The 12,423-nt window shown below is 47.5% G+C and overlaps 4 protein-coding genes across 4 annotated transcripts; 3 read left to right on the plus strand and 1 right to left on the minus strand.

Moving 5' to 3' along the window:
- Nucleotides 1–1,509: 1,509 nt before the first annotated feature.
- Nucleotides 1,510–2,298, plus strand: N7447_006794 (haloacid dehalogenase, type II; the record flags this gene model as incomplete). The annotated part of the gene is made up of 1 exon (XM_057231056.1): nucleotides 1,510–2,298. One exon carries the CDS (start codon nucleotides 1,510–1,512, stop codon nucleotides 2,296–2,298), a length of 789 nt encoding a protein of 262 aa, XP_057086146.1.
- Nucleotides 2,299–2,478: 180 nt separating this feature from the next.
- N7447_006795 (Amino acid/polyamine transporter I) lies at nucleotides 2,479–4,246 on the minus strand (the record flags this gene model as incomplete). The annotated part of the gene is made up of 3 exons (XM_057231057.1): nucleotides 2,479–3,074; nucleotides 3,126–3,570; nucleotides 3,629–4,246. 3 exons carry the CDS (start codon nucleotides 4,244–4,246, stop codon nucleotides 2,479–2,481), a joined length of 1,659 nt encoding a protein of 552 aa, XP_057086147.1.
- A 2,975-nt stretch (nucleotides 4,247–7,221) lies between these two features.
- N7447_006796 (uncharacterized protein) lies at nucleotides 7,222–8,335 on the plus strand (the record flags this gene model as incomplete). The annotated part of the gene is made up of 2 exons (XM_057231058.1): nucleotides 7,222–7,281; nucleotides 7,337–8,335. The coding sequence occupies 2 exons, from the start codon at nucleotides 7,222–7,224 to the stop codon at nucleotides 8,333–8,335; spliced, it is 1,059 nt and encodes a 352-aa protein (XP_057086148.1).
- Nucleotides 8,336–11,470: 3,135 nt separating this feature from the next.
- Nucleotides 11,471–12,259, plus strand: rasB (Ras small monomeric GTPase RasB; the record flags this gene model as incomplete). The annotated part of the gene is made up of 2 exons (XM_057231059.1): nucleotides 11,471–11,548; nucleotides 11,603–12,259. 2 exons carry the CDS (start codon nucleotides 11,471–11,473, stop codon nucleotides 12,257–12,259), a joined length of 735 nt encoding a protein of 244 aa, XP_057086149.1.
- Between the last annotated feature and the right edge of the window lie 164 nt (nucleotides 12,260–12,423).

Below are 12,423 nucleotides of genomic sequence, written 5' to 3' on the forward strand. Positions count from 1 at the left end.
GGCGCAAAAAAAAAAAAAAAGAAAGAAAAAAGGCCCAGGGGTGTTCGTTAGGGGGAGACATGGGGAAAGAAAAGAATCCACCCGATTAGCCAGAGGATTAAGACTCCACTGCAGCTGCCACTAAAGCATAGCTATAAATGGCTGTCGAGATATAGTACGTATTGTACTCCGTATATCTCCAAGACCCTGGAGATGCTGATTATTCCAGAACAAAGAAAGAAAGAAAGAAAGGTAAAAAAGAAAACCGATGCAATGCAGAGAGTCGGAAAGCTGAAAAAGGAAAATGAGTTTAATATCTCATATATCAATTGCCTGGGGTAGTTGGTGACAAAAAAATCCACGCCTTCGAAGCTCAAGGGAAGATCACCCCTATTCTTTTGATGAGTGCAAGGCAAGTTAAAAAAAAAAAGTGCAATGACCAATAGTGTCGATTCCGAAGACACTAAAATAGTGATTGTTAGCGTGTTTGAGAATATAATTAAATGGCCAACCTGTCGCTTGTTTGGGCGACGATCGCCGTAAATAATTTCGCATGAGAGGCTTGTTGGTCTGGTTTCAGAATCTGCAGGGTGCATGTTGCGTATTGCATGTTGTTATATTTGACGCCTCTTTGTGCCCAGGGAGACAAATAGATCAAATCATCGGATATTGCGGATCAGGGGTAAAAATGGGTAAAAACAGACCCATTCAAGGTCCCCACCGAGAGAGCTTCGAATCCACACCGAGATGAACATCCCACATGTAAAAATCCGGTAAGTACTTGGGAAAGGCCTCGAGATTGGAGTTCTCATCTGTCGCAAGTGCCGTATAGTTGGTGGCGCACAATCAATGATTGGCAATGAATGCTTTATTCTCGTATCCGGAGTGTCTAGACTCTGCTATCCCCCTAATTTAGAGGGAATATCGGACTAACAACGGGGATGAGCAAGGAATCTCGGCGAACCATTGCCAGCCATTTGCCCCCACCTCAGGGGGACACGCGGTACTCCGTGCTCTGTACTTTTGACTTGGCCGTTGACAGGTCGACAATTCATATTTGGTTCTTTTTTGTTTCTCCGCTAGCTAACCGGCCCTTGCATTTTTGTAAAGAGGCGCAGGTGACACGGGTTGCGTTCAAAGTACCGAGTACGGAGAGTTAACATTTTGAGGAAGTTGAGAGGCGGCAAAGAATTGGCAGAATGTTTGAATTCCACCGTGGTCACTCATATGTTTCGCAAGTTTCCAAGCAAAACACTAGCTGTTCCCTTTCTCTTTTCAAGTTATCCAGTGAGATCTGGAAATCTTTTAACGTATTTCACATGCTGCGCACATATTGGACTGCGCGAAGTATACTAACCGGTCCCGGGGCCTCGGAACATTGACTAAGCATATTTGCGGGTTTTGATATATGAAGTCGATTTCATCCTGACCTATATCTAGCTGGGATCTCAACTTTGTGAATCCTTCGGAAACCGACATAACCTCCAAAGTGCGGGGAAATAGATCATCTCCATCTCCAACTAAACCACAATGTCGACAGACCACCCACCCCAGATGTTATTTTTTGATGTATTCGGCACAGTAGTGTCATGGCGTGTATGCGTTACGGAAGAGCTGAGCGCAGCCGCCCTGTATACTGTGAACTATCGCAAGGACCTCATAGCCGACCTTCAGGACCGCGCTGCAGCCATGACCTGGGACAACTGGCTAGCATTGGTTGCAGAATGGCGGGAGTCCTACAATAAATTTACCAGTACATTTGATCCATCCAAAGAGTTTGTGTCAGTCGATCAGCACCACTACAATGCCCTTCAGGACCTCTTGCGGCAGCGTGGTCTGGACGGCCTGTTTACGGACGAGAAGTTGTGGGAACTATCTTTCGCCTGGCACCGGCTCAACCCGTGGCCGGATAGTGCCCGGGGTCTTGAGTGGTTGAACCGTCGGTTCGCCACTTCTACTCTGTCAAATGGGAATGTCTCTTTACTACAGGATCTCCAGCGACATGGATCAATGCCTTTCACGCATCTCGTTAGTGCGGAGAATTTCAAGGCTTACAAGCCTTCTCCGCTGGTTTATAAGGGTGCTGCCAAGATGTTTGGACTGGAGCCAGGCCAGTGCGGACTGGTTGCGGCGCATCTCGAGGATTTGAAGGCCGCCAAGAGCTGTGGATTTCAGACCATCTATGTTGAGCGTGAGCAGGAGGAAGAGTGGTCAAAGGAACAGGCTGCACAGGCTAAGACAGAGGACTGGGTGGATATGTGGGTTGATCTTGAGTCTGATGGCTTCCGAGAGGTGGCTAGGCGATTCGGGATTGAGTAAGAACGGTCTGCCCTCTATAGTTAATGGTTAGACCCCAGAAGAATGGGTTGAGACGCGTTCCGGTGGATAATGTGTACATTTGGACAATTTTAACGAACAGATTGTAACATCATGGATCCATTTAGAGCTTCTAACGTATCTTTACCTTCTCCCATGGCCTCCATTGCGAGTTTCCCAACATTAAGCCCAAAGGATGTTTAATCTTCGCCACCCAGAAGCTGGAGATGGGATGGGTTCTGGATTTTCATTGGCGATGTGAAGGAATTCACGGATTGGAATTTCTTCCAATGGAACAACCCGGGTCTTTCGCCAAAATTTGTACCCAAAATATAAGACAAATATAAGAGGAATGTTAAAGTATGACGATACAAAGGTTTGAGGGCTCCAGTTACCCTCGATAAAAACGTAGAATCCGCCAGTAAGTAGAATGACACTGAACGAAACCAGAGCAATCCATGCTGCGTAAGGTTGAAAGGGACTTTTCCAGGGAAGCTCAGTCCGGTTGATCTTTTGCTTCTTACACCCATAAAAGAACCTCAAGTAGATCACCTCTATATTGATCCAATGCACTAATGAGGCAGCTGAGACCAGTTGCTGGAGCCAATCAAACACAAGAGAAGCTGCGGATGATAGCGTCATATATCCCAAGGCAAGAAAAGACCCCACTGCGAAAACTGATATCCAGGGAACCCCGAAACGATTGATGCGCGTGAATAATCTTGGGGCATGTCCCTCTTGAGCAAGACCATATAGCGTTCTGGTTCCAACGAGCATTGCTATCTTTGGGTTAGCAGAAGTACAGTTGTCGATAGAAAACCCCGACTCACCAGAGTTACCAGCGCTCCATGCACTTGTGACAACGACAGCATTAATGATCGAAGGGACCACTTTGATCCCGACATTAGTGGCAGCTATCGCAAATGGAGACGCTCCAGCATCCCCAGAATTTGACATCAAGCCCGTATCGTTGGAGGGAACAATTAGGCCCATCATGAAAATGGTGATCAGATAAAATATCATGATTCTCCAGAACACACGTTTGGCGGCCTTGGGGATGTTATGGCGAGGATTCTGCGTCTCGGCTGCTGCAACAGATATGTTTTCGACGTTAGAAAATGCATAAGCTGCACTGCTCAGAACACGCCAAAACCCGAGGAACCGTCCCCATGAGGAATCGATACCAAGAAACTGCACAAAGGGTCCAGGGTCTCGCCAAAATCGAAATCCCATGGGATAACCCCGTGGGCCTGCGCCAGATGTGATGCAGATACTCTATACGAAAGGCAGTCAGAAACCAACCGGAAAGATTCTTTGCGCGAGATCTGCTCACCAAGATATTCACACCGACAATTAGAGCAATCTTTAACATTGCAAAAACAAACTCCAGCTCGCCGTAAATGCTGACCAATAGCATGTTGCTAATAACCAGCAGCGCGCCCAGGGCGCTAATCCATATGGCGTGATTAATATGAGACCAAAAGTCAATAATGACAGCACAAGCCACCATCTCAGCCGGTAGCAGAATAGCATTGGCATAAACACTATTCCAACCTTGCGCAAACGCCAACGCAGGGTCAACGAACCATTCTGCGTGTCGTATGATACCACCGGAAAGAGGTGCCAGAGCACTAAGCTCAGCTACGGAAAAAACCACGCAGCAGATGAGCATGCCTACAATGCCATACGCGAGCAACATGCTTAGTGGCCCACCCCTTGCTAGGGATTTTCCAGTCGCTAGAAAGAGGCCAGTACCAATCGTTCCAGCCAGGGCTATCATCTGAATGTGACGTTGGTTCAGCCCTCGTCTTATTTGAACAAGCTCGGAGATGACTGCCTGCGTTTTGGCGTTGTCTTGGCCCGCGATGGTACGCTTGAGGATAGGTCTGGCCTCATTTTCTCGTGTGGTGATCTCTTCGTTTTGCTCGGGGTCGTGGGCATGACTGGTCATTGTAAATGATCAGATGGGGCTAGATAAGAGACAATTAGAATATCAAACCGAGATATTTCCCCAGGCATGTGCCAGGTTAAGATCTTATATGCTCGATATCTGAAGGACAGAATCGAAAAGAGGATGTCTCTTATTGGTTGTGAGGTGCATAATCTCCTATCGAACTGAAACCCCCGCACCTCTCAATCACATCTCTCTATCTAGTGTTATGACAAGATGATATATTCACTCTACATGTAAAGTGATATTCAACCCTGTTTTGGTTTGATCTTGCCAGATGACCTCGGCAATTATCCCAAGGGAGAATTTGAATGGGTGATGTATACCAGGTGCTTTACCACTCATTCCAGCCTTTTTTACCACTCTCAAATGTCTTGAACTCATAATCTCTGCCTCTTATTGTGATACGGGGAGAATATATCTGTTCATAGTACGTTTGGTGCTCTCGGGCATAAACTTTTACCAGAAGCACACCTATAAAGCTGTCACCTTTCTACTAATGAAGTAGGAGTTCGAGAATATCACTGGATATTAGCTGTTCTACCGAAAGGAAATGACAGGCTCATCGGAAGCGTCACAGGACAGGCTGGCTTGTGTGGTGATAATACCCCAAGTCATAGAGTCATTAGAGTCAACGAGCTGTGACAGAGAAGTCTTATCTGCATCACACTTAATGTAAGGTAGCCCCGAGGAAGACAGTCTAGGCTCTCGAGTCAGAAAATCACGTCAAGTTTCGCTCTTGCCTTGCGGCTGTCTGACCTGAGGTAGTGGCTTAATCCTCAATCGCGTTCGATTTTGTTTTCTTTTCACACCCTCAACAGCACATGGCCATCGCATAGCCATCCCTGCATTGCCAAATCATCAGGTTTGCACTGCGAGACCAGGTACGTATATCATCCCATCTACCCGGTTAATTCGATCATTACCGGGTGGCCTCAATGTCGCGCTTTAAACGTTGAAAACCTCCCCAGAGCGCATCAGAGCCGAGTTGCCAACGAAATATCTTGTTTCAGGCAGGATGGCCTCCAAGCCTCAGGACCAGCTCCCTACAAATTCTTGGATCACTGGCGACGGCAGCCCGCTCCGGGGATTCTACTGGATGAGAGCCGACCCCAAAGTACAACCTAACTACTGGGTGTAAGATATTTTCCCCCCGAGTCTCTCGATTCATATTCACTCACGCATAAACTCCGCAGCCAATGCAAGAAAGTGTGTGAATGTCGACAGCACTTCTCAGCCCAGTGGCCGGTTGACCATGTGGTGATTGTGAGTACTTTAAAATCAAGCTACCCCAAGAGGTAATACTTCAAGACATGACTAACTCTGATTGGTCTTCCAAAGCATATCCCTGCATGCGCCTTCAGGTGCCCATATTGCACAGCTCTCGATAACAAGGAGAAATACCAGCGACCTTGCCCGGGACGGGTCATAAGACATATTTCGGCAGCACATATCGTGAGTACACCAACATACCTACCTAGCCTGGTAGCCTCGGAACGACGCTCATATCATTTAGAGAAAGCAAAAAGACTTCTATGTGGGACTGCAGATTTCCTGTAAGTGTACCCCCAAACCGAAAGAAATGCACATACTGACCTCTGCTGTGTTTATTGTCAGGGTCCTCCTGGCCCGATGCCGTTTCGTCTCACAGTCGAGAGGATGTCCGCCCCTGATCCCCCGGCTGCAGTGTACACAAAAGCGGTTCACCGTAACTATCTCGTGAGCCGATCCAAAGGAAAGATATGAGCAATGAAAATTTGAACGTCAAATCCGGCCCAGAGCCTAGACCTCGATAGTAGGACTTATTTCTATTCAAAATGAATGAGGTACTATGACATATGCGAGCGTGCATCCCTAAGCGTCTCCACTCCGTTGCTAGCCGGGTTTCTCTATTGCATCCCCCGGCAACAGAGGACCGGATCAGTGATTGTGTAATAAACTATCGTGCCAAGCGAGGTGGAATTATGAACGCTGCGACGCCTGTAATCGGGGTTTCATCGTTGGTAATGCTTCCAAGTATACCTGTGTAATTGTGATCATGAGACCAGTACCACTGCAAGTCCTCTTCAAACAGGGAGCGGAATAGAAACACGCGAATAGTGTTGATTAACTTCTCGGACACCCATCCAAACCCCACCCAGCTGAAATTTTTAAAGAAGGACTCGATAACAGCCAGAACGAAGCATATGAAAACCAAAGACATCACATCAAGACCGGGATACGGTATCTTTCCTGAAGGCAGAAAGACGATGTGCAGTTGGTTCTCCCTTCAGAGCAGCGCCCATGAGAATTTCCTTCTCGCCCCTGGAGTCGATGAAAGTTGCGGCTTTGTCGTGGATCAATATCTTAGGATCTTTAATTAGAGCTTGTGCGACCACCATTTGCCGCTTTTGATCGCCCAAAAATGTTCTATTCGAACCAACGATAGTACCGAGCGCCCTTCAAAGAGCTGGTCGATAACCTGTGCGACATCTGCGGGAGCTGTTTAGTAGTCCGGAAAGCTTTCAGTGTCATCTTGGCTACCATGGATGAAAGTTGCTACTTCACGAATCCGAGATCCAACTAGCACTGAGCGAAGGTGCTCGTATTTTGGGGGCGACCGAATTGGGCAGACTGTGGGCGGTGTCCTGTTGTTTCATGATATATCCCAAGTTAAAAGTTATCTAAAATGCCTCTTGGCCCTTTTTTTTTCGTTCTGCTTCGCATTGGGTAAGATTTGACGCAGGGATGATCAACTTGACGGAAGTATGAAAGTCAAATTCCGATGTCGGGAAATGGTAATATAATACCAATGGTACACGCTAGTAATATATATATATATAAGCCCTAACTCCCATATTACCGCTGTTCGCGAAGCCGGTATCGGAATAAGTCCCTCGCAGCTCCTTATCTGATGGATGGTCTCTTATCTGATCTGACGGACATTGTCAAATCTGCACCGGGCACCCGCACCTGCAGCACCCCAACATCTCATAATGCAAATCAAGCTCCTCACCTCACTGGCCCAGGGACAGCCCGGTGTGCTACACCGCTGCGTACACCATCCACCTCCGCAGCCAAGCCATTCACACCGCTAACGCCACCTCACAGACCGAAAATCTCGTCGCCTTCGAATACACCCGTAGCCATGTACCCAAACCACACACACTCGTCTTCGTCGGCGGGCTAGGTGACAGCCTCGGTTCAGTTGACTATCTAAACGACGTAGTCCGCGCGCTAGACCCATCCCAATGGAGTGTATTCTCGCTAATCCTATCCTGCGCCGGCGGAGGGTGGGGCATGGGACGACTGGGCAAAGACATCGACGAGCTATCGCAATGCGTCTCATACGTCCGAAAATACAAGGAGCCACAGTTTGGTGCCGGAAAAGTGGTCATCATGGGCCATTCGACGGGCAGCCAGGACGTGATGCACTATATCAACTGTCCAAACCCACGGCCGGCACACCCTGTCTTTGACCGCCATTGGAAGCCGATTGTGCGGGTACCAGTTGACGGGGCTATTATGCAAGCGCCTGTTTCTGACCGCGAGGGCATACTGTGGGTTGTGAAGTGTGGCACTGAGCGTGATAGCCCGGCCAAGATGCGCGCGATATACAATAAGGCTGTTGCTGATGCGCGGCGGGCGATGTATGAGGATCACAATCTTGTCGATACGATTGTGCCGTTGTCTGTCACGTCGCGGATTGGGTATCCGCCCTCTGCGCCGGTTAGCAGTCGGCGATTCTTGAGTCTGGTTAGCCCAGATAGTCCAGAAAATCCGTCTGAGGATGATTTGTTTAGTTCTGATTTGAGTGATGAGCAGTTCCGTGGGACATTCGGAATGATTCGGGAGAGGGGTTTGCTGAAGCAGAAGGTGCTGGTGCTGTACTCTGGGAGGGATCAGTCGGTGCCGCCGTGGGTTAATAAGGAGGCTCTCTTGAAACGGTGGCAGATTGCTGTTGACGGGAGTGGGCGACAGATCTGGGATTCAAGGAGCATGGTTATTCCTAATGCATCGCATGCGCTGAGTGATAGCGATCAAGCGGAGCCGCGGCGGATTTTGGTGGAGAGGGTGACGGCTTATTTGAATGATATCCAGCGAGGGTGATCTCTGCTAACTCAATGGGATTATATGTTGTTTCGGATGTCAAAAAATCTTGTTTATAGCGCCGCGTGTTCAATATAGTACATATGTACAAACTGAACAATATCTATGGTCTTGTTGGGTGGCACTGGCATGGCAACTTTGGAAATCTCCCACTGGGAGTTCTTCGTTATAGCGTCACTCCAACACCGACATCATCTCTGAATATGCAGCTTTTTCTTGGTATTCAATGAGAATAAAGCAGATACCGCCGCCCGTCATATCCGGTCGTGGGTTAAAAGAACTATAGAGGTAGAGCTTTGAACGTTACAATCTACAAATGTATATATTAGATTACACGCTGCCTGAAGCCCACTCATTGGTACTCCGTACATGTAGCATAGATTGATCGGCGGTATGGGCTTCGAGGTCAAGGGCTATACTCTAGGCTAATTACACTCCCAGCCGTGTCACAGATAGATTGCCCTGCCCGAAGCCATATCGATCTCTGTAGATCCCATAGAATGGCAGCCCCTATTGCAGCTTGAATCTAAGTGATATGAACTTGCTCTTCTAAAAAAGAAAACTAGTACTATTGAGGGTCTAGTGCAAACCTAAAGACTAGGGCCATAACGTTGCAGTGATGCTAGATCATGCTTGCAGCTTAAGCATTTTGGCCACATGGCATCCCCCTTTCTCCACAAATCATATATCTATTACATATTGAGCTTTGACACGTCCACGCATTGAACTAGTCCCAGTGTTGATTCAATAGTGTAACGGGAGAGTCCCATTATTTCGACGCTTTAGAACATCGGGGATATTTCGGGTGCTTAGCACATTGAGATCGACATCTACTTCTACAAGATGTGATCCTTACAAGGTACGGGATATACCCGGATCCCTTCAAGCAGTATCCGACGGATCAATAATGAAGATCCCTCATGCCAAGATCGAGCTATAAGGAATAATTTTAAGAAATATTACATCCCGTTTCCAAGGGCCAATCTGCTGGGAACCGGTCGATCGCAAGGAGCCCGACACACGATGGATGCATCCACAAACGGTAACGGATTCACGGGGCCTGAACAAGAGCCGTTGCACCATGCACATCAGTATAAGGCAGGTGCATATCGAATTCCGCCACCGGTAACCCGTAGTCGATACGAAATCCTAGACCAGGGTGTTTAATTCATTCTCCATATAACGGCCAAGCGGGAGGAGCCGTCAGCCAATCAACCTGTGCCGTTGCAATCAAATACACGGTCACTATTGGTGCAGAGCTCCCCCTTTTAGTATTCCTAGCAACGTTGGGCCGGACCTTTCCGTGAGAACGGGATGGAGAGATAAAGAGTTCTAGGACCCTCAACGATTCCCTTTCGATGATTGCTATGAAGTTCAATCTGCTGGGGGACAAAGATGCTTGAATATGCATTGTATTAGGGGGTGAAAGTTTACAGAGTCTGATCAAAAAAGAAAAAAAAATATCCGTCGCGGCCCGGGTTAAACCAAATTAGACAAAATAGTTTCCCCGATATCACCCTGGCCCGCGGCCACAGAACTGGGACGGGAAACGGAGACATCCCGGACCCTATTGGGTTTGATGCCCAACCAGTTACCTACTATGGAAATTGACCGACTGCTATGAAGGAAAAAAAAAAACCAAAAAAAAAAACGGGCCAAACAAATTAAAAGAAGTGGGAAAAAAAAAAGGAGCTACAGAGTACATACCCACCTTCCGAACTTCCTTCCGTTGTCCAGCTTTGTAGCTAGCCTTAGGATGATCTATGTATGGGGATTTTGACGTGCCGTTCCGTGAACATTTGACCCCAAGGGATAACATTTACCGGTTCTATACAGGCTATATGAACATGAACCTATCGCCTAGCTAGGTATTAGGTATGCCGGAAGAGAAGCAGAGGGGGAAAATGCAAGGGTATAACGTGATAGTGACAGCCAATCTAAACTGGCCAAGACTCCTAAACTAGTTTGAGGTTGGCGTTGAACCTTTCGATGTTCCGGAATCCCAAATCCAGATGATTTGGATCGCATTTGACCTACGCTATTCGGATAGCGTCTCCCAGGGCCGTGGAGGGAGACTTTATAACTCCACTATACCTAAGTAGGTATGTTGTCGGAAGAGTACGTTGGTAGTACCACCGAGTCTATAAAACAAAACAAAACGCATTAATTTAATCTCCATTACATTACATTCCAATTGCAGAACTTTAACAGAACATATATATGTATATATGTATATTATATATATGGAGTCTAGAGGCTGATAGGACAAGCGTGAAACCATAGATGTTTCCCACGTGGACTGGGGTACATAGCCTTAATTTGAGAATGAATTATAAAGAACAGGTTCTCGGTTAAACTAATTTAAGAAGAACATTAACAAGAGCTTCCTCTCCAAGGAAATGAGCTTCAGCCAAGTGTCCGGGATTATCCACTGTGCCCTGTGCGTTTCTCCTTTTTACAGTGGAGCTTCGGGACCTGGACATTTCTTTTCCTTTCACTTTTTTTTCAAAGGCTTTAGAGAATTTGATTATATATGAAGATAAAGGACATAATGGCATAGGGGTAGGTACAGCCTAAGAAAATTAGCATAAAATGTGGGTAAAAGAAAAATGTATGACTTCATGGAGCTGTCACTGAAAGACCATATGAAATCCCTTTTTTGCCTTAAGAGCTTTAGCATTTGATTATATCTTTTTTTTTCCCACCCGAAACCGTCTCAGAGGGGGAAAATAGTAAAAGTTCTCTTTGATTCTATATATCTTCTCTATAGTCTATAATTTCTCTATAATTTCTCTATAATTTTCTCTTTTTGAACCCCTCTCTCCACTTCGTTCCAGCCCCCCCCCCCAGTCTTCGCACAATCCCCCCTCCCAAACCTCTATCTTTTCCCTTCTCTTTGCTTTTCCCTTACCTTTTTTTTTTTTTTTTGCGTTGAAAACAATTGGGGTGAATCGCGTTTCTTTCTTTTTCCCCCCCCCGCCTGGAACGTGGGCTACTTCACCCTTTCCCCTCCTTGCGCTTCGACCTTCTCCCTCTCTTTCCCCTGAAATAATTAGTATGTCTCTTTCAAGCTATATACTATAAAGATGCTAACTTCTCAAAGTTGATTTCTCTCGATTCTCAATTCCGGTCGCCATGGCTGGAAAAATGACGTTGTACAAGCTGGTGGTGTTGGGAGATGGAGGTGTTGGAAAGACCGCCCTTACCATTCAGGTTGGTTTGACCTCCCTTGACGCAGAAAAATACCCACTAAACCGGTGCATCTAGTTATGCCTTAATCACTTTGTCGAAACATACGATCCAACCATCGAGGATTCATATCGCAAACAAGTCGTGATCGATCAACAGTCGTGTATGCTCGAAGTGCTGGACACAGCGGGTCAGGAAGAATATACCGCACTACGAGACCAGTGGATCCGGGATGGTGAGGGGTTCGTATTGGTGTACAGCATCACGTCGCGCGCCTCCTTCTCCCGCATCACCAAATTTTACAACCAAATTAAGATGGTCAAGGAATCGTCAAGCTCCGGTTCGCCTTCCGGCCCCAGCTACTTGAACTCGCCCATGAGCGCATCGGCGGGTCCCGCAATGCCCGTCCCCGTCATGCTAGTCGGCAATAAGAGCGACAAGGCCGTGGAGCGCGCAGTCTCAGCACAGGAAGGTCAAGCATTGGCCAAGGAGCTGGGATGTGAATTTGTCGAAGCCTCCGCCAAGAACTGCATCAACGTGGAGAAGGCCTTTTACGACGTTGTCCGCATGCTGCGCCAGCAACGACAACAGGCGGCAGGGGGTCGTGGCGCAGACCGTCGTCCGACAGGTTTTGGATCCGGTCACCGCGATCGCGACGCGGGCCCCGAATATCCTAAGACTTTCCGACCTGACCGGACTCGACATCGCAGTCGGCTCCAGTGTACACTCTTGTGATCGGCCGGGTCCGTCCGGGAGTTGGATTTGTTGCTCACTGAAATAATGGCTTCCTTTTTTTCTCTCTTCCTCTCTTTTGGTCCCGGGTGCATCTGGAGGGTTCTGTCTTTTGGTTTACCTCGTTCGGCGTCGGTGGTCCCTGCCATGCTACATCTTACATCTTT

Source organism: Penicillium robsamsonii (genome assembly GCF_028829455.1).
Source record: "Penicillium robsamsonii strain IBT 29466 chromosome Unknown utg000003l_segment0_segment0, whole genome shotgun sequence".
NCBI classification, from domain to species: Eukaryota; Fungi; Ascomycota; class Eurotiomycetes; order Eurotiales; family Aspergillaceae; genus Penicillium; species Penicillium robsamsonii.